Consider the following 18,481-nt stretch of genomic DNA (forward strand, 5'->3'; position numbering starts at 1 on the left):
ATTGATTTGGGCCCTCTCCCTTTTTTTCTTGATGAGTCTGGTGAAAGGCTTGTCAATTTTGTTTGATCTTTTCAAAGAACTAGCTTTTAGTTTCATTAATTTTTGGGTTTTTTTGTTTGTTTGTTTTTTGTTTTTGTCTGTCTTCTGTTTATTTCTGCTCTGATCTTTATGATTTCTTTCCTTCTACTAACTTTGGGTTTTCTTTGTTCTTGTTTTTCAAGTTGTTTCAGGTGTAACATTAGGTTGTTAGTTTTTCTTGTTTTTTGGGTTAAGATTGTATTGCTATAAACTTCCCTTGTAGAACTACTTTTTTGCTGCATCCCATAGACTTTGGATCATCATGTTTTTGTTGTTGTTAATTCAGAAACTCAGATTCTTTTCTTGGCCTGCCTTTTATTTTTTGATTACTTAAAGACAGTTGTTATTTGGTTGGTTTCTTTGAATCTTTCCTGTTATAGTTATTGTTCACAAATGTCTGTGTGATAAGCTTCTCTATTTGAAATTTGGATGCGATTTTTATAAATTTAATAGGAGAACACTAGTTTTTAATGATTTTAGTAGTAAGATGTTAAAAGCATGAGATGCATTTGTTTTTATGAGAGATGACACTGGTTGGTTGCACAGTATAGTCTGATTTTGAAATGAGTCTGATTTTGAAATGAAATGCTCTTTGAGACAGAATAGTCTTTAAGTACAAAGATCAACACATTGGGCTTAAATCTATTAAAAACAATATTTATATATCTATCCCACTTTGCCTTTTTTCCTTAAACCACTGACTGTCTTGTGTACTTAGTACAATAAATCTGTACATTTGTTTCTATTTTAAATTTTTTTAGGGCCACACCCATGGCATATGGAAGGTCCCAGGCTAAGGGTCAAATTGGAGCTGCAGCAGCTGGCCTTCGCCACAGCCACAGCAACAGCAAGGTGGGATCCGAGCTGCATCTGTGACCTATACCACAGCCCACGGCAATGCTGGATTTTCAACTCACTGAGCGGGGCCAGGGATCCAACCTGTGTCCTCATGGATACAAGCTGGGATCATTACTGCTGAGTTGCAATGGGAACTCCTACACATTTGTTTCTATTTTAGATTATAAATTTAGGTGAGTATCATTTTGTTCAGTATGTCATAGTCTTATGTTTGTACATATGAACATATTTGAAGGTAATAAAGTTTCAGGTTTATTTTGGAGACTTTTAGGCATGGGCATTGGTTTAGCTAAATTTGTGAATTATTTACACTTGAGTAAGTTTGGCGGGAAAAAGCTTGATATAATTTCACCCAATAATATCAACTTTTTTAGAAAAAAATTCACATATGCATTTCTGTGTGTATAAGCTCCTCCAAGCCCATTACATTTTAGCAAATTGTGAAGTGGTGACATAGTAAAGAACCTCCTTTTCCTCGAATAATTAGGCAAATAATGTAGCTAGATGGTGGTTAGGTGGAGAATAGAAGGTTTCAATTTTCTGGTTTGTTAAACTGTGACAGGTACAATAAAAATTGGTGGACTATAACACAGTTATTTTTATAGTTATAAATTTACTTTGGGAAAAATAAGAGTAACACTGCCTTCCTTTTGTCCATCAGAAATGTTGGGATAGAATTAGATTAAATTTATTTACATAATATAAACATAAATTTATGCAAAGTTGAGTTTATGAAAGTTAAAAAAATTGACTTGTAGAAGAGTACCTTTTTTCTGATGAATGATTATAAGTTGCAGAATTTTTTTGAGATTTTTTTTTTTTCCCTTCTGCTTTTAGCATTTTCTTGACCTCATGCATCACTGTGAGTTTTCATTGCATTTGTGTGGTATGGGAGCTATGTACTGATGTGGTAAAAATAAACCAAGGAAAAAAGCAAGATGGTTCATTATCAAGGTAGTAGTTATAAAAGGAAATAATGGAAGTCACTATAAAAAGTTACCCCAAATTATGACATAAGTATGCAGAAATACTTGTGTTGATCCCTGCAAGCCATGTGTCAGTCTGGATAGCCATTCTAATTTTTCTGCAGATAGGTACCTGCAGGCAATTTGGTATAGTCAGAGAAGTTTCACTCCTCCTGCATTCCTTCCATTGTATCCCCCATGCCACCTCTATCGGTAACTAACTTCAGTGTTTTTATATTCACTGTTTATTTTTGTGATGATAAGCAGACATAGGGATTGATTTTTTTCTATTTCTTCTGACACATACACATATAATAAAGGTGAAAAATTTCCATTTGTCTCTCTCTTTCATACAATGTGTGTGTGTGTGTGTGTGTGTGTGAGTGAAAGAGGACATTTTAAAATTTTTAATTTAAAAGTTTTTAAATCCATATGTCTGTTTATCATTTTTCACAGCTGCATAGAGCTTTTTTTGTGTGTGAAGATAGTTTATTCAGCCACTGTCATATGTTTAGATATTTAGATAGCTTCCAATATTTTGTGACTACAGATAATTCTTCAGTGAATAACCTCATGCATATATATCTTTGCATCATTTGAAGTATACCTTTAGGATAAATCCTAAGAGTGAGATTGCTGGGTCAAAGGGAAATACACATATAGTTTTGTTAAACAATGCCAGATTTACCTCCATAGGCTTGTTTCACTTTGCATTTCCACCAGCAGTGTATGAGAGTGCCTGTTTTTTCATAGCTTTGCCAAGAGAGTATATATGGTATCAAAGATAAGCAAAGCTGGACACTTGTTAAAGTGGTGTGGACAGATTTTAATCAACAGTATACTGTTGGAGTAGGGAAAAAAGAGCGTATACTGAACTCAGCTTCCCTTTGTACAGAGGTTACTGGGCATATTAAAGGGAGAATGAGGGAATTAGAAGGGGCTCAAGCAAGGGCTCAGAAGAAGCAGAGAAGTGAAAAATTACAAAAAAACAGGGGTACTTCGTCAGTGTGAAACCCATCTGGGTTTGCTAAGTGGGACTTATCAAGGTTGGGCTCCACCTTCTCCCTCAGAGACTAGAAGACAGGGGCCCTATCTTCAGGTTTTAGTTGGAACAAACAGTGTATTATTTTGGCAGCCTCGAGTTTTCTCAGACAAGCAATTTAAGGGGTGCTAGGGCCATCTATTTGCTTTCTTTTGAGTGAAGTTGGTTATGTTTTCCTGTGTTTAAGGGCCATCTTTATATCTCAGTTAAGTGTGTTTGTACGTTCTCCCCATTCTTCTTCAGGGTTTTTGGTCTTTTTTCCCCAAACTTTTAAGAGTTCTTTATAAATGTGGGTTTTTGTTTTTTTTTTTCCTGTGGTAGATATCCTGAAGACCTTTTTGAAGTTTGTCATTTGTCTGTGGATTTGCTAATACATTTTTTGCCATATAAATTAAAAAGAATTTTTTTGCTTTCATTTTTAGGGCCGCACCTGAAGCATTTGGAAGTTCCCAGGCTAGGAGTCTAATCCGAGCTATAGCTGCTGGCCTCAGTCACAGCCACAGCAATGTGGGATCCGAGCCTCGTCTGCAACCTACACCACAGCTCATGACAACGCCAGATCCTTAACCACTGAACGAGGTCAGGGATCGAACCCGTAATCTCATGGTTCCTAGTCGGATTCGTTTCCACTGCACCATGACGAGAACTCCCATAAATTTTTAAAATTTTATGTAGTAAAATTTATCAAATTTTACTTCTATTGCCTCTGAATTTTGAGTCATTATTAGAAAGCCTTTCTTTATATCAAGGTGAAAGAAGAATGAACTCATGTTTTCTTCTAGGGCTAATGTAGCTTTATTTTTACATTTATATCTCTTATCTGTTTGGAGTTTGTTCTTATGTATGGTGTGAGGAGTGGGTCTAATTTTCCAACTGACTATCCAGTCTTACTAACACTTTGAGGAAAAGACTGTTTTCCCCTAAGTGATATGAGATGCTATCTTTATCATGTACTCTGTTTTTGTATGAGGCTGGATCTATTTTTGGACTTTTTTTTATTGATATCTTAGTAAATTCATAAATGAGGGTGAACTGACATCTTGATGATGTTGAAACATCTTAACCAAGAATAAGGGATGTCTTTGCATTTGTTCAAGTCTACTTTAAGTCTTTCAATTTTCTTCATGGAGTTTTGGATCACTTTTTTGTTAAGTTTATTGCTAAAATTTTTTTTTGTCTTTTTTGTTATAAATGGAGGTTTCTCATTGTATCTTCTGAATAGTTATTATTTGTGTTTAAGAATTCTGGTTTTTTTGTATATTAATTTTATAACCTATTACCTTGATGAATTCTTTTATTGTTTGAGTTTATCATTGATTCTCTAGGAATTAGATCCTAGGTGTATCATGTTGCAGATAGAAATAGTTTTATTTCTTCTTTTCCTCTTTTTTGCTTATTGTTTTTTTCTAGTCTAATTGCATTGCCTAGTACCTCAGGAACATGGTTAAAAAGTAATGGAGAGGAGTTCCCGTTGTGGCTTAGTGGATTAAGAACCCAGCTAGTATCCATGAGGATACAGGTTCGATCTCTGGGCTCACTCAGTGGGTTAAAGAACTGGTGTTACCATGAGTTGTGGTGTAGGTTGCAGATATGGCTCAGATCTGACATTGCTATGGCTGTGGCATAGGCCTGCAACTAAGCTCCAGTTCAACCCCTAGTCCAGGAATTTCCATATGCCTTAGGTGTGGCCGTATTAAAAAAAAAAAAAAATGGAGATAGTGTACATACTTGTCTTCTTCCTGATGACAGTGAGTATGCATTAAGTTTCCTTATCTTAGGGAAATACCTATCCATTTTTATATTCTCATGAGTTATAAGGAATGGCTGTTGAATTTTATCAAAGAGCTTTCAGTATCTTTGGGGACAATCATTTGAATTTTCTCCTTAGACCTATTAATATGACAAGTTGTATTAGTAGATTTTATAAGATTGAACTATCCTACTGCTCTTGGCATAGACTCTACTTGGGTAGTCTAACTCCAGAGCCTAATAACTCCTTTATTTTACTACTTCCTAGTTGAGTTTCAGAGATTTGATGTGCTTACACAAAAGTTTACTGAGTCATATAAGTTACTATTTTTATTCATTGCTTGATGAATGTTTTAGTCAATGGGGAATTTAGAAGAGGAAGAGATTGTTATGGAGAGAAAAAACCTATTGAAAGACTACTCCCAGCTGTGATATCTTGAGCTATAGCTCTACTTTCTGTGTAGCTTATTTCTACTAGCTATTTATCTTAGAGGGCTTACAGTGTAGTCTTATTAGCCTTTCAGTGTTTTATTAGCATAATCAGTTGTGGTGGATTGATTACAAATAGAAAAAAATGCTGGGAAATCTCAAATGATGGAGCAGAAACTGCATTGGGACAAATAGACAGCCTGCAAAATAGGATCGAGGCATTACTCTACTTGCAAAAAAAAAAAAAAGGGCAGAATGACAAACTGGTAGTTTTTACAAAGGATAGAGGGAGAAAAATGCATATGTTTTCATTAGGGAGAAGATTTGGGACCACATTATTTCATAGCCGTGTTATATAAAACATTTTAAAATGTTATTGTAAGATATGAAATATCTATATCCACGTGATTTAAAGAATTTACAGATTGTCAGAGGTATTTACTTAATTTGCGCAAATGAAGTGATGGAATTGTAAAATATGACCACTTTATTGCAAGTTGTGACTTGGGTCCAGGATGAGTATAAAGCTGTATTTGCATGCTAAAAAGTACAGCTTTGGAAAAAAATATATTTGGAGACGTTTGCACTACTATTTATGAGAATTCTTGTCAATTCAGTAATATATGGATTCATAGTATGTGGACTGATATTCCTAATGAATACTAAAAAGCCATGTTGAAACAGGAAGTACTTGAACAAAATTTTCTTGCCATTGAACTTTCACTTTAGATATGTTAATGGAAATTACTTACCTAATTCTTGAGTGAGTTTGGGACTGTAACATTTTATTTTGATTAACTTTGGGTTAAACATGATAATTTGAAAGTTGACTTTTCTCCTTTTCTTTAGCATGTTACACCAGATAGCTACATTCCATGCCTTGCTGACCTTTGCAAAGCACTGTGGGAGGTTATGCTCAGCTATTATAGGACTATGGAATGGCATGAGAAACATGACAATGAGGATACTACTTCTGCTTCTGGTAGGAAGTTATTTTGATTTTATTTTTAAAAACTGAACTATAAATATGCTGTATTTCTGGAGTAAGGAGAAAGAAAAGGGACAGCTGTACTTTGGGAACTTTAGGAACCATAGTGACCATAGGTTCAGTGAACACTAGAAAAAGTTCTTCAGCTTCTGTAAAAGTTTTATTATTACCTTTAGGGATTTGTTGGGTCAAAGGACTTCTTGTGTGATAGATATTACCAGTTTCTGGGAATATGTGTAATGGCCTTAGGATTATATTATTAAGAAAGGGTTTTAAAAAAGTAATTGTAAACTAGGTAAGACATTGGTCTGTCCACATTTACTGTAAAATTAGTGCTAATTCGTAGCTAGTTCAGCATTAAGTCATCTTTGCTAATTTTCATGTTGTAATAAAGTTAGATTCTAAGAATAATTATACTACTCTTCTTGAAAATAGTAGGACTTAAAATTTCATAATAAGATATTTAAAATATTCATCTTTGAAAGCAAAATACAACTTGAAATGACAATGATATAGACAGTTAAATAACCAATCTTGGAGAAATTATAGCTAGGCATTATGTTTAAATTACTTCTTATATATAATTATATATCTTAAGTGATTATCGAATAATAGCTAAGATTAAGTATTCAAAATATTTTTAATAGTAATAAATTATTGTAGCAGTATTTAATGTGGGCAAAATAATTTATACTTTACAGACTTTTTATATTACATACAGTGTAATATAGCTAGTCAATCAAGTTATTTTAGCAACTTCTAATTTCCTGAAATGTTTGGTTTCCATGATTATGTGGGTGGAGGAATGCTCAAATCTTATTGATTAAAGAGGATTTGGGTAGTAGAGAAGATGTACATTTAATATTTATCTTGACACATAAGAAGTTCTTAAGTATAGATAAAATGGAAGGATTTTCATTCTTTTAGAAATGTTGATGAGGAAGGAGGAAGGTTTGAAGGAAGAGAGAGAAAGAGGAGAAGGCAGAGAAAATGAGTGGGCTCTGAGCCAGGATTCTAGACTAGCCTATTTATACCTAAGTCCTCTACTACCTCTGGGAGTGTAGGCTTTTCAATCAGAGATGCCTGGCTTCAAATTTTGACTACTATTTATCAAAGGTGAGAACATGAAGAAGTTACTTTATCTTCTCCAGGCTTCTGTTTGCTCCTGGAAATGGTAGGTTAAAAAAAACAAAAAACAAAAAGTTCCATAACGTAGTATCACATTTATTTGTAGGATTTGCTATAAAGTTTGGAGAAAATGAAAAGGTGCTTGTATTGTTTGTTGTTAATAGCATCAAAGGAAATGGCTCAAGAGAGATAATGATAATGAAATGTCTGTAAGGCCTTTTTTTTAAATTTTACTTAGAGAATTCCTGGGCTTAAGGGATTTTTTTTCCACAGAAATTATTTGGCAACCTTTATTTTTTCTGGATGTAGTAACTGTTTAGACATCTCAGCACCTGTTTGTCTTACACTATTTAACGAGGAACTGAAGAAAAAGTTTGGAACAAAATTAACACATACTTCGTATGTGTGGTATATGTAAGGGTTTAAAAGAAAATATATATTCATCATGGTGAAGCTTGCTTTTTGCTTCAGGCTAATAGTTTACATTATTATATATATATCTATCTATCTCTGTTTATATGTACACATTTTCATTGGGGTATATACCAGATTCAAACTTAAAGCTTTATTTGAGCCTTCTATACTTAGTCCTCTTTGCTAAAACTTCCCACTAATCTATATAATTTAATTTAAGAATATTCAGGACTCTAATTAGTATAGTAGTCAGCTGACAATATCTAGAACTCTAAAATGTCATTTGTTGACCTGAAATTATTTCTTTGATATTCACATTAAGGACTAAAATTGCAGGAATCAGTAATTTAAATATTATTCTTCACAGAACTTCATAAAGCTGAAAGGCCTTCTAAAGTTCATCTGCTGTAGCTCTCTAGTGATACTTCTGGTATCTTAACACTTGACCATTCTAAATAAAATTCTAAAAGCACGTGCACTGCTCTCAGCTGCTGGATCCTAATAGCCAGACCATATGGATGATATGGCTCAAGCTGTAAGAGTGGTCAAAGGTACATTAGGCATGTATCTGGGGCCCCACCTGTGCAAGGCCTTTTGCTGGTTACCAGTAGACACCCTGCTAGTCTGAGATAATATGCTTAGTTGTTCTGCACAGTTTATTTGCACAAAGGCATAATCTTTTACTACGATGTATGTGTGTATTTTCAGTTGCTTTTGGGGAAAGATTTGTTTTGAGGTCATTGACCTTACCTGTTGAAATGGACATTGTTAAATTATTTACTTGGAATGAATAAAAGTATTCTAGATATCCAAAAATATGAAAAGTATGCATCATTGCCTCACTTCATGAGGAGTTCTGCACTCTCTACTCTTGTTAACAAGCATATTAATTGATAATTCAGTTTATTGATCCTGTAATGCCCTGACAATGGGAAGTATATGGGTCATTGAGGACCAGGTTTCTGGGATCACACTGCCCAAGTTGGAATCCCAGCTCTAATCACATGTGAGCTGAGTAGTCTTAGGTGCAAAGTACTTAACATTTCAGAGTCTGAGTTTTTTATCTATCTTATCAAATGATTTTAATCATAATTCCTTTTTTTGACATTATTTTGGTTGTATAAATATTGAGAATATTTTCTATATTTTATGTATGCTTACAATATATGCGTCTGATTATGTTTTTTTTTTGGAAAACAAAAATGTGAAGCAAATTTTAAAATGTATACCATATTTTATTTTCAGAAGGGAGTAATATGATGGGTACTGAAGAAACAAATTTTGATCGTGGCTACATAAAAAAGAAGTTAGAACATGGACTTACACGAATATGGCAGGTTTGGTTTTTTAAAATTTCTTTTTTTACAAAAGCAATAAATTTTGTTAAAGTTGGTTTAGAGGAGTTCCTGTTGTGGCTCAGTGTGTTAAGGACCCAACATTGTCTCTGAGGATATGGATTTGATTCCTGGCCTCCCTAGGTTAAGGATCTGGCATTGCTTCAAGCTGTGGCATAGGTCACAGGTATGGCTCAGATCCAGTATTGCTGTGGCCACGATGAAGCCCTCAGCTGCAGCTCCAGTTCAGCCCCTGTGCTGCAGGTGTGGCCATATAAAGAAAAAGAAAGTTCTTTTAGAAATTCAGAGTTTAAATTTTCTATATTTGTTTGTTTTCCTTGCAGATCTAATCATATGTTTTTCTTTGGAATAAGTCTGTCATGTGAGTTCTATAATTTAGTTGTCAATTATATTTGAGTGTAAGTGGCAGTAGGAAAAGTGTTTTAATTTGAAAATCTCCTTTGGAAATATTTCTTGATTACGTTTTGCTTTTGTGTCCTAGCAGATCTGTGCTCTTCTAAAGAAGTTGTTTTCTTATGGAGATACCCTGTTTAATTTTTTGTGCGTTTTCTTTCCTTTTCTATTAATTCTAGGAAAAGGAAAACTATATAATAGATGACATACTTGGGTTGGAGTCTAGAATGGGATGAAGAATTTTTTTCTAAGCCAATAATTTGTGTGCCTTGAGTGACTCTTGGGTGTTTATTTACCGAATATGTCTTCCTAAGGTTTTCTTTTGCAGTTTAGTAGCTTAATTGTTGTCAGATAATTAAATTTGTTAACTTAACACTTTTTACTTTCTGGATAAAAATGTAATTTCTTTGATGGTAGCTTTTTTGTTCTCTTTGGACTTCTTTGAAGTTTAGAAAATTATGGACACTTTGACCATATTATAGTCTTTAAAATGTATTTTTGAATTTTTCTAATGAGGCCAATGCTTAATTTGACAATTTTTTTGTGGGATTTCTTTTGAAAAAAATTATTGAGAAAATGTATACTGAAAACACAAATTTCCTCAAGAATCACTTAGCAGTTATAATTTAGTGCTCAAATTTTGATAACTTTCTATTGGATATGCTATTTGAATTTATACTTTAAATATATTTATGTGATGGTTGTAAGACCTTTGCCAGTTGTATTTTCTGATATGATTATATTAAACTAATTTTTATTATTCTATTAATCATGGGTTTGGGCTGCCTTTTTTCTGAATATTATGTATAACAGAAAGGGAAATCTCATCTTCATTGAATATACATCCAGGGTCAGATATGAATTGTTTCTGATTTAGTCTTCTAATAGATTCTAATTGTACTTAGTTGAAATTGTAGAATCCATGGTAGAAATTCTGGTAATTCAGTGTGATTTGAAATATTAACCGGAGTTTTATATAGCTAGTTTCTCTTTAGTCTGGCAACCTGATGTCGTTCCTGATGTAGGAAAATCTATTAAATGTAAGACAATAAAGCTGTTGTCATTTAAGCATTTGGCCCATTTAATGGAAGTCATCATGCTTTTGAGTATAGATAATTGTGTTGTAGATTTCAAGTTTTAGAATATCTTCGTCTCCACCACTCCCAAGTTCCTTTTGCCCAACCCCAATACTCAATCAGTTCTAAAACAGGATTTTGTATATGTTAGAAATTCACTGTTTGTTAACTTTAAATTGCAAGGCTCAGTGCAATTAAAAAGTAAATGTTTTTTTGATGACACGTTTAGCAGACAAAACCTGAGCAGAACTGAGTTCATTTGGCTGTAAAACCTAACCAGTATTGTCATTTGGCTTTTTATAGTACTTATTTATCCTATTAAAATGAACATTCATATATTGTAGGAATATTAATGTGTTTTATTTGGGATTATTGCCCTATACCTCACTGGGGGGTGTTATGAAATATATTCTGTATGTACCATATATTTCTAATATCTGAAATGCTAAATTCCAAAACACAAGTGAGCATATGACAATATATAGATATTTATCATAAACTTATTATAGAGATGATGATAAATTGTGATTGAGAAGCATAAGAAGATCTTTAACGTTTCTGACATTTCAGAGTCCCTGTCGGGGCTCAGGTGTTAGCAAACCCGACTAGTATCCATGAGGATGTGGGTTTGATCCCTGACCTCGTTCAGTAGGTTAAGGATCTGGCGTTGCTGTGGCTCTGGTGTAGGCTGGCAGCTACAGCTCCCATTGGACTCCTAGCCTGGGACCTCCATATGCCCTGGCTGTGGCCCTAAAAAGACAAAAACACCAAAACATTTCTGACATTTCAAAAATCACCTTGATTTTTTTGTTTTTCCTTGTTTTAATTAACGTGTAGTTGATTTACAATGTTGTGCCAATTTCTGCTGTACAGCAAAGTGACTCCATCATATATATATATATATATATATGTGTGTATATATATATATGTGTGTGTGTGTGTGTGTGTGTGTATATATATATATATAATATAATATACTCATTCTTTTTTCATGTATTATTTCTGTCATAGTCTATCCCAGGAGATTGGATATAGTTCCCTGTGCTATGTATAGGACCTTGTTATTTATCATTCTAAATACAATAGTTTGCATCTACCAACCCCAAACTCCCTGTCACTCCACTCCCTCCCTCTTGGCAACCGTAAGTCTGTTCTCTATATCTGTGAGTCTGTTTCTGTTTTGTAGATAAGTTCATTTGTGCCATATTTTATATTCCACATGTAAGTGATATCATATTGTATTTGTCCTTCTCTTTCTGACTTACTTCACTTAGTATGATAATCACCTTGATTTTTGATGTAAATAGTTTTTAGACAAAATTTTCATGGCTCAGAAGTTCAGAGATTAAGGTTCTATATGTATATTAAAGCAAGATTATTATTCTCATCTATGTCCTTATTTGGTTTTGCTTTTCTTAATTTCTGAACTTGGACAAAATTTTCAAAAGCAAGATTATTATTCTCATCTATGTCCTTATTTGGTTTTGCTTTTCTTAATTTCTGAACTTGGACAAAATTTTCATATTGATTCAGTCAGGACTTTTAAGGAAAAAGGGCTGTATCAGTCATAAAATGTGTATCATACTGTGGATTTGAGATCGTTATGGTGAAAACATGGTCCTTGACCTCATTGAGCTTTTACATATCTAACTAGATGTAAGTCTTAGTCTTCCAGGATTTTCTCTTTCCTCCCTTCTTCCTTCCTTCCCTCCCTCCCTTCCTTCCTCCTTTCCTCCAGGCAAATAGAGCTGGAGTCTTTCCTTCCTTCCTCCTTTCCTTCCTTCCTTCTTTTTTTCTAAATTTTTTTTCTTGTTTTATTATTGTAATTTTTTTCGGCTGTACAGCATGGGGACCAAGTTACTCTTACATGTATACATTTTTTCCCCCACCCTTTGTTCTGTTGCAATATAGGTATCTAGACATAGTTCTCAATGCTACTCAGCAGGATCTCCCTGTAAATCCATTCCAAGTTGTATCCAATAACCCCAAGCTCCCGATCCCTCCCACTTCTTCCCTCTCCTGCCAGGCAGCCACAAGTCTATTCTCCAAGTCCATGATTTTCTTTTCTGTGGAAAGGTTCATTTGTGCTGTATATTGTAATGCCTTTTTAAGAACCATGCTTTGGTCATTTTGGTCTCCCTTCCTTCTTTTTTTATCTGTCTTTTTAGGGCTGTACCCACAGCATATGGAGGTTCCCAGGCTATGGTCAAATCGGAGCTATAGCTGCTGGCCTACACCACAGCCACAGCAACATCTGACTCAAGCCATGTCTGTGACCTACACCATAGCTCACAGCAACACCGGATCCTTAACCCACTGAGCAAGGTCAGGGGTCGAACCTGCATCTTCATGGATACTAGTCAGATTCGTTTCCACTGAGCCGTGACAGGAACTCCAGGATTTTCTTTTTTGTCTTGAAATGTTAGACTGTGACGGGAACTCCAGGATTTTCTTTTTTGTCTTGAAATATTAGACATGTGAGAAGTGACAGTTTAAAAATGCTTATTATTTATTACTTCTTTTTACTATAGAAAATTAGTACTTTTAAACGAATTTCAGATTTCCTTTACAACCTAATATGCCACCCATTTAAAAAATTCTTCCTTGGGAATTTGAAAAATAACTATGTATTTCTTCTTTATATTGGAAATTAGATTCTATATGTATATTAAAGCAAGATTATTATTCTCAACTATGTCCTTATTTGGTTTCACTTTTCTTAATCTCTGAACTTCTGAGGGAGGAGGTTTAATCTTCCAGAACCATTGTAGTTTTGTCACGTTTTTCTCTTATTTCTAACAGCTTTTGCTTTATATCCTTGGATGCTATGTTGATTGATGCTGCAATGCTAATAACCACTTTACTTACCTTCTTTGTATATAATTCTTTATTTAAAAATATTTAATAAAACTATTATTTATTAAAAATTATTCTTTAAAATTATTTATTAAAAATTATTTTTAAAAAAATGTTCTTTTTTCCCTCCTGAGGGATTGTGCCATAAATTCTAGTTTGCTTTATTATTACCACTGCTGTGATTATTTTGTTGATATTTTCCTGATAAATCCTTACCATTCCTTTATCTTAAGTTTTTTTTTTTTTTTTTTTTTTTTTTTTTTTGTCTTTTTGCCATTTCTTGGGCTGCTCCCGTGGCATATGGAGGTTCCCAGGCTAGGGGTCCAATCAGAGCTGTAGCCGCCGGCCTACACCAGAGCCACAGCAACACGGGATCTGAGCCGCATCTGCAACCTACACCACAGGTCACGGCAACGCCGGATCGTTAACCCGCTGAGCAAGGGCAGGGATTGAACCCGCAACCTCATGGTTCCTAGTTGGATTCGTTAACCACTGCGCCACGACGGGAACTCCTATCTTAAATATTTTTGTATCATGTTTTAGTTTTGTCTCTTGTAAATGTAAGACAATTTTTTTTTTCAAGAGCAGCTTTATCTTTTAGTAGGACAATTGAATCTGTTTTTATTAGGGTTTTAATAATAATATTATATATTATATATAATATGTATAATTTTTATTAGGGTTTTAATTTATACTTCTTTATTAGAAAAGTTGAACATTTAAAAATCTTATTGATTTGTGAATTATTTGCTTATAGGTTTTAAATGATTTATGTGATACTGGATAATCCTTTCTATATCATTTGTTTATTTAAACTTTATATTTTAAGTATGCAGATGGTTAACATTTTTATGTGGTCAAGCTATTGACCTTTGTCCTTTACGGTATGTTACATTTATTCTGAAAATGTTTCATATGTAAAGCTCAGGCCAGTATTCATTTCGTAATTATAAATATTTATCTAAATTTTATATTAATTGCTATATCCCTGATACCTAGAATACCGCCTAGATCACTTAATACTTAAAATATTTTTGCTTTTATTGAATTAATTTTTAATCTTTTCAAAACATATAAAAAGATATTCTGTTTCTTTTGATATATGATATAAAGAGGATTCCCCCCTCCCCTCAATCTAGTCAGTTTTCCCTTCACTACTTTTTGGATAATTTTTTTTTCCCCTCTTTACTTGTGACACCTCCTTGTAGCAAGGTACAGTGAAAAGAGGAGACCCTGAAGGCAAATAGACCTGGATTCAAGTCTCAGCTTTCTCATTTACTGGCCGTGTGAATTTAGACAATAAATTGGCCTCTTTTCAGATTTCTTCTAGAGGTATAAAAGCCTGCTCAACAGCACTGTTTTAGGATTAAAGACAATATGTAAGATTTTTGGCATAATGCTTGACAAAAGTAAATAATCAGGAAACAGTAGTTTTTACTGCTGTTTATTAAGCTCTTATGTGTATTAGCATTGTTTCTGATGTATGTTTCCTATTCCATTGATTTTCCTATATATTGCCAGCATTTTTGATAGCTTTTAATATATTTAATACAGGTGGTACAAATCCTTCAGTATATCACTAATAACTTTTACACCATCTTTTCAAAGTGCTGTTTTTTTAAAGAGGTTATTGTCTAGTATTTATGGTGAAGTTTAGAATAATTCTTCAGAAGCAAAGTTTTTTTTGTATGTGATTTTGGTTAGAATTCACTGTATCCCTATATTAATTTGGAAAAATTGACATCTTTGCAGTTATCACCTATTCAGTCCCTTAGCTCTCAATTTATGGAAATTTCTTTTGTATCCCATTAGAGGGTTAGTTTTTTCTTATAGCTGTGATAGTGCTTATTAAATTTACTCCTAAGTGTATTGTTTTTTTTTGATACTTGTTTTAAATGGACTCTGTCCATTCTAAGGTACTTAAGCAGGTTTATATAAACTGTATATTGTAAATAAACACCTCACCTAGTTGTCTTAAGTCTGATTTTTAATAGATTATTTTGAGGTTTCTAGCCTACCAAGTCATGCACAAATAATGATGTTTTATCTGCATATCTAGTATGAGGACATAATTCTTATCTTGCCTGGGTATATATTAATAGTGACAGTTGTGATCTGTTTTACTTGTACAGCTAATGTTCATGAAATTGTCTCTGTGATATCACCCTAACGATATTAGCTATAAGTTTAAATAGATTTTTTTATCAAGTTAAGAATGTATTCCTGTCTCATTTTAATGTGTAAATATAGAAGTTCTGAGAACTTATTTATTTTTTTTATTCTTCTTTTTCCGCCACCCCTGCAGGATATGGAAGTTCCTGGGCCAGAGATCAAATCTGGGCTGGAGCTGTGATCTATGCCACAGCTGCAGCAATGCTGGATCCGTAACCCACTTTGCCAGGCTGAGGATCTAACTTGCGCCTGAAACTTATTTCCTGTATTTTGAGTTTACTTGAAATATTTTTGTAATTTTGTTTTACAGGATGTTCAGCTAAAAGTAAAAACCTACTTGCTTGGAACTGATTTGTCTATATTCAAATATGATGATTTCATCTTTGTTTTGGATATAATCAGCAGGTAGTGTTTGATATCTTATTCTTTAGTTTGATTCGTTGAACGTGATAACCAATGAAATCATGAATCAGTGAGTTTTAATATATAACTTTATGGAAGTGAAGATAATTGACTGTTCGTAGTCTAATTTCTGCTGGGTTATGTGCGAGTGTGTTTATTTCTGTCCTTTGGATGTTTGTAAACTGTAATGAAATTGTGATCTTTAGAATTTCTTCAAATATCCAAATTTTCGTACTTGTTATCTTTGAAGAGAGATAGCCTGGACTTTTTTTCTGTAATAAATGTGTTGCTGAAATTTATATGTCTTTCTGTCCACCTAGGTTGATGCAAGTTGGAGAAGAATTCTGTGGTAGCAAGTCTGAAGTTTTGCAAGATTCTATTAGAAAACAAAGTGTCAATTATTTTAAGAACTACCATAGGTAAGAACTCTAATAAACTATGAATAGATTTATTTAGGTAGTGAGACTTTCTTTGTCTAGTGCTTAACCTTTTATCATTAATTGGTTAAAAATAATTGCTTTTGAATTTGAAAATCTGTATTCTACCTCTTTTTAGGATGGTTAAGCTGCTTTTTAGGATGCTTAAGCATTTTTTACCAAAAATACCATAAACTACTCTCATTACTTATTCACTGTAAATTTCAATACATGCTTTGTCTTGAGGGACTTTAAATATTGAACTGACTCCTTTATAGGTGGAAGATAATTATTATAGTGGTGTTCCCTAGAAAAATTTGACTGCTATTCTCTACCTGCCTAATATGTTGTGAGCTAGTAAGGACGTTAAAACAGTAGAGGGCAGCACTCAGGGAGGGGGTAGTTGAAACTATCTGCCTTTTAGAGAAGAGGGCTTGATAGTCATTCCTGCTCAGGGACCATTCTAATCATCTCTGTATCCTTCCAGTTTTAGTGTGTGCGCTGCCAAAGTGAGCACATGGCTTTTTTTTCAGAATCTATTACAAAGCAGGATTACGTACAGTTGTATTGCTTTGTAAAACAATCACTCACATTAGAAAGGGTGCCTAAGAAAAGGTTTGGGGAATGGAGGAAGGTGGGAAAGAATGAATGTTGACATAGCAATGTGCCTGTATGCTTAAAGAAACACTAATGAGAGAGTGAAGATTATTAGACCTTTCTTCATGTAAGCTGGACCCTGTGATATATCGTTTATATACATTTTATCATTTGAATTGAGTTATATCTCATTTGTTATTTTGTGTTTTTACTTTTTTAAAATTAAGTTTTGATTTAGTTGTTACTTGGTTCCAGGAAGAGTTGGGATTTGAAATTCTCCTTTCTTTCCTTGCTTGGAGTCAGCACATGGTCAGTTTTCTGTGTCATATGTCAGAAGAGAGATTATGGGACGCGAAACCATTGACTAATAATTTATTAAATTTACTGAAGTATGCGTTTATGATCTTTTTTTAGTTTTTCATTTTTATTATTTCAAACACACTTATTCTTTAGTAAATTAATTAATTAATTTTTTTGGCCACATTTCTGGTATGCAGAAATTCCCAGGCCAAGGATTGAACCCAAGCCACAGCAGTGACAGTCCTGGATTCCCAACTGCTAGGGCACCAGGAAATTCCCACATTTACTGTCTTTTTTTTTTTTTTTTTTTTTTTTTTTTTTTTTTTTGTCTTTTGAGAGCCACATCCACGGCATATGGAAGTTCCCAGTTCTCTTTGCCTGAATAAGAAAGGATTGGTTTATTCCTTAAATCTTTAAAATGTATGTTCCTGTGATCAGTTTTTTGTTTTTTGTTTTTTTTTTTTCATCTTTTTAGAGCCACACTGTCGGCATATGGAGGTTTCCAGGCTTGGGGTCGAATCAAAGCTGTAACCACCAGCCTACACTACGGCCACAGCAATGCAGGATCCGAGCCACACCTGTGACCTACACCACAGCTCATGGCAATACCAGATCTTTAATCCACTGAACGAGGCCAGGGATCAAACCCCCAACCTCATGGTTACTAGTCTCATTCACAGTGGGAATTCCCCTTGATCAATTTTATTATCCATATACTTAGCTCTGTTTTCTGTCTGGATCAGTTGGGCCTGATGTCTTCTAGAACTGACCTAGCTGCTTGTGTAACACCCTACCTACCCCACCTCCGCGCCCCACTCCACCCATATATCCTCTGCCAAATAAGATAATTTGGTTAAGGCTTAGGGAGAGTAGTAAGTAAATTATCGATGGTTTTTGTTGTTTTATGACATCTCAGAAAGAGATTTTCTTTTTTTTTTTTAAGTAATAAAGCTTTGATTTACAAGTTTCCAAGTGTATGTTTTCCCTGTTTTGTAACAAGCTGTCCTGAAACTTATAGGCTTAAAACAATTACCATCTTACTATTATTTCATGTATTCTGTGAGTCAGGAATAATTTAGATGGGGGTTACCTTACTCTTCTGCTTCTCATAGCATTGACTGTAGATATTCTACATCAGATTTAAAAATACCTGAAAGACAGTAAACTTTAAGGCAGGAAGTATTACTAAAAGTGAAGGGGATACTTCATAATGATAAATAGATTATTTGTTAGGAAGATAGAACAATCCTAAATTTCTATTTC

General features: G+C 33.9%; 1 protein-coding gene across 5 annotated transcripts in view; it reads left to right on the forward strand.

The window, feature by feature from the left end:
• Window positions 1-18,481, forward strand: part of VPS50 (VPS50, EARP/GARPII complex subunit) — a 140,956-nt gene that overhangs the window by 65,155 nt on the left and 57,320 nt on the right. For 4 of the 5 annotated variants that reach the window (XR_002347039.1, XM_021102384.1, XM_021102385.1 and 1 more), the window contains 4 exons: window positions 5,971-6,103; window positions 8,897-8,988; window positions 15,814-15,908; window positions 16,226-16,324. Coding sequence is in view for 3 of the 5 variants with exons in the window: in XM_021102384.1 (XP_020958043.1) it covers window positions 5,971-6,103; window positions 8,897-8,988; window positions 15,814-15,908; window positions 16,226-16,324 (419 nt within the window). In the remaining 2 variants the exon portion in view is untranslated. Of the gene's footprint in view, window positions 1-5,970; window positions 6,104-8,896; window positions 8,989-15,813; window positions 15,909-16,225; window positions 16,325-18,481 lie in introns of those variants that run through there. The other variant, XM_021102387.1, reaches the window with a different exon arrangement.

Source organism: Sus scrofa, chromosome 9 (assembly GCF_000003025.6).
Source record: "Sus scrofa isolate TJ Tabasco breed Duroc chromosome 9, Sscrofa11.1, whole genome shotgun sequence".
NCBI lineage: Eukaryota > Metazoa > Chordata > Mammalia > Artiodactyla > Suidae > Sus > Sus scrofa.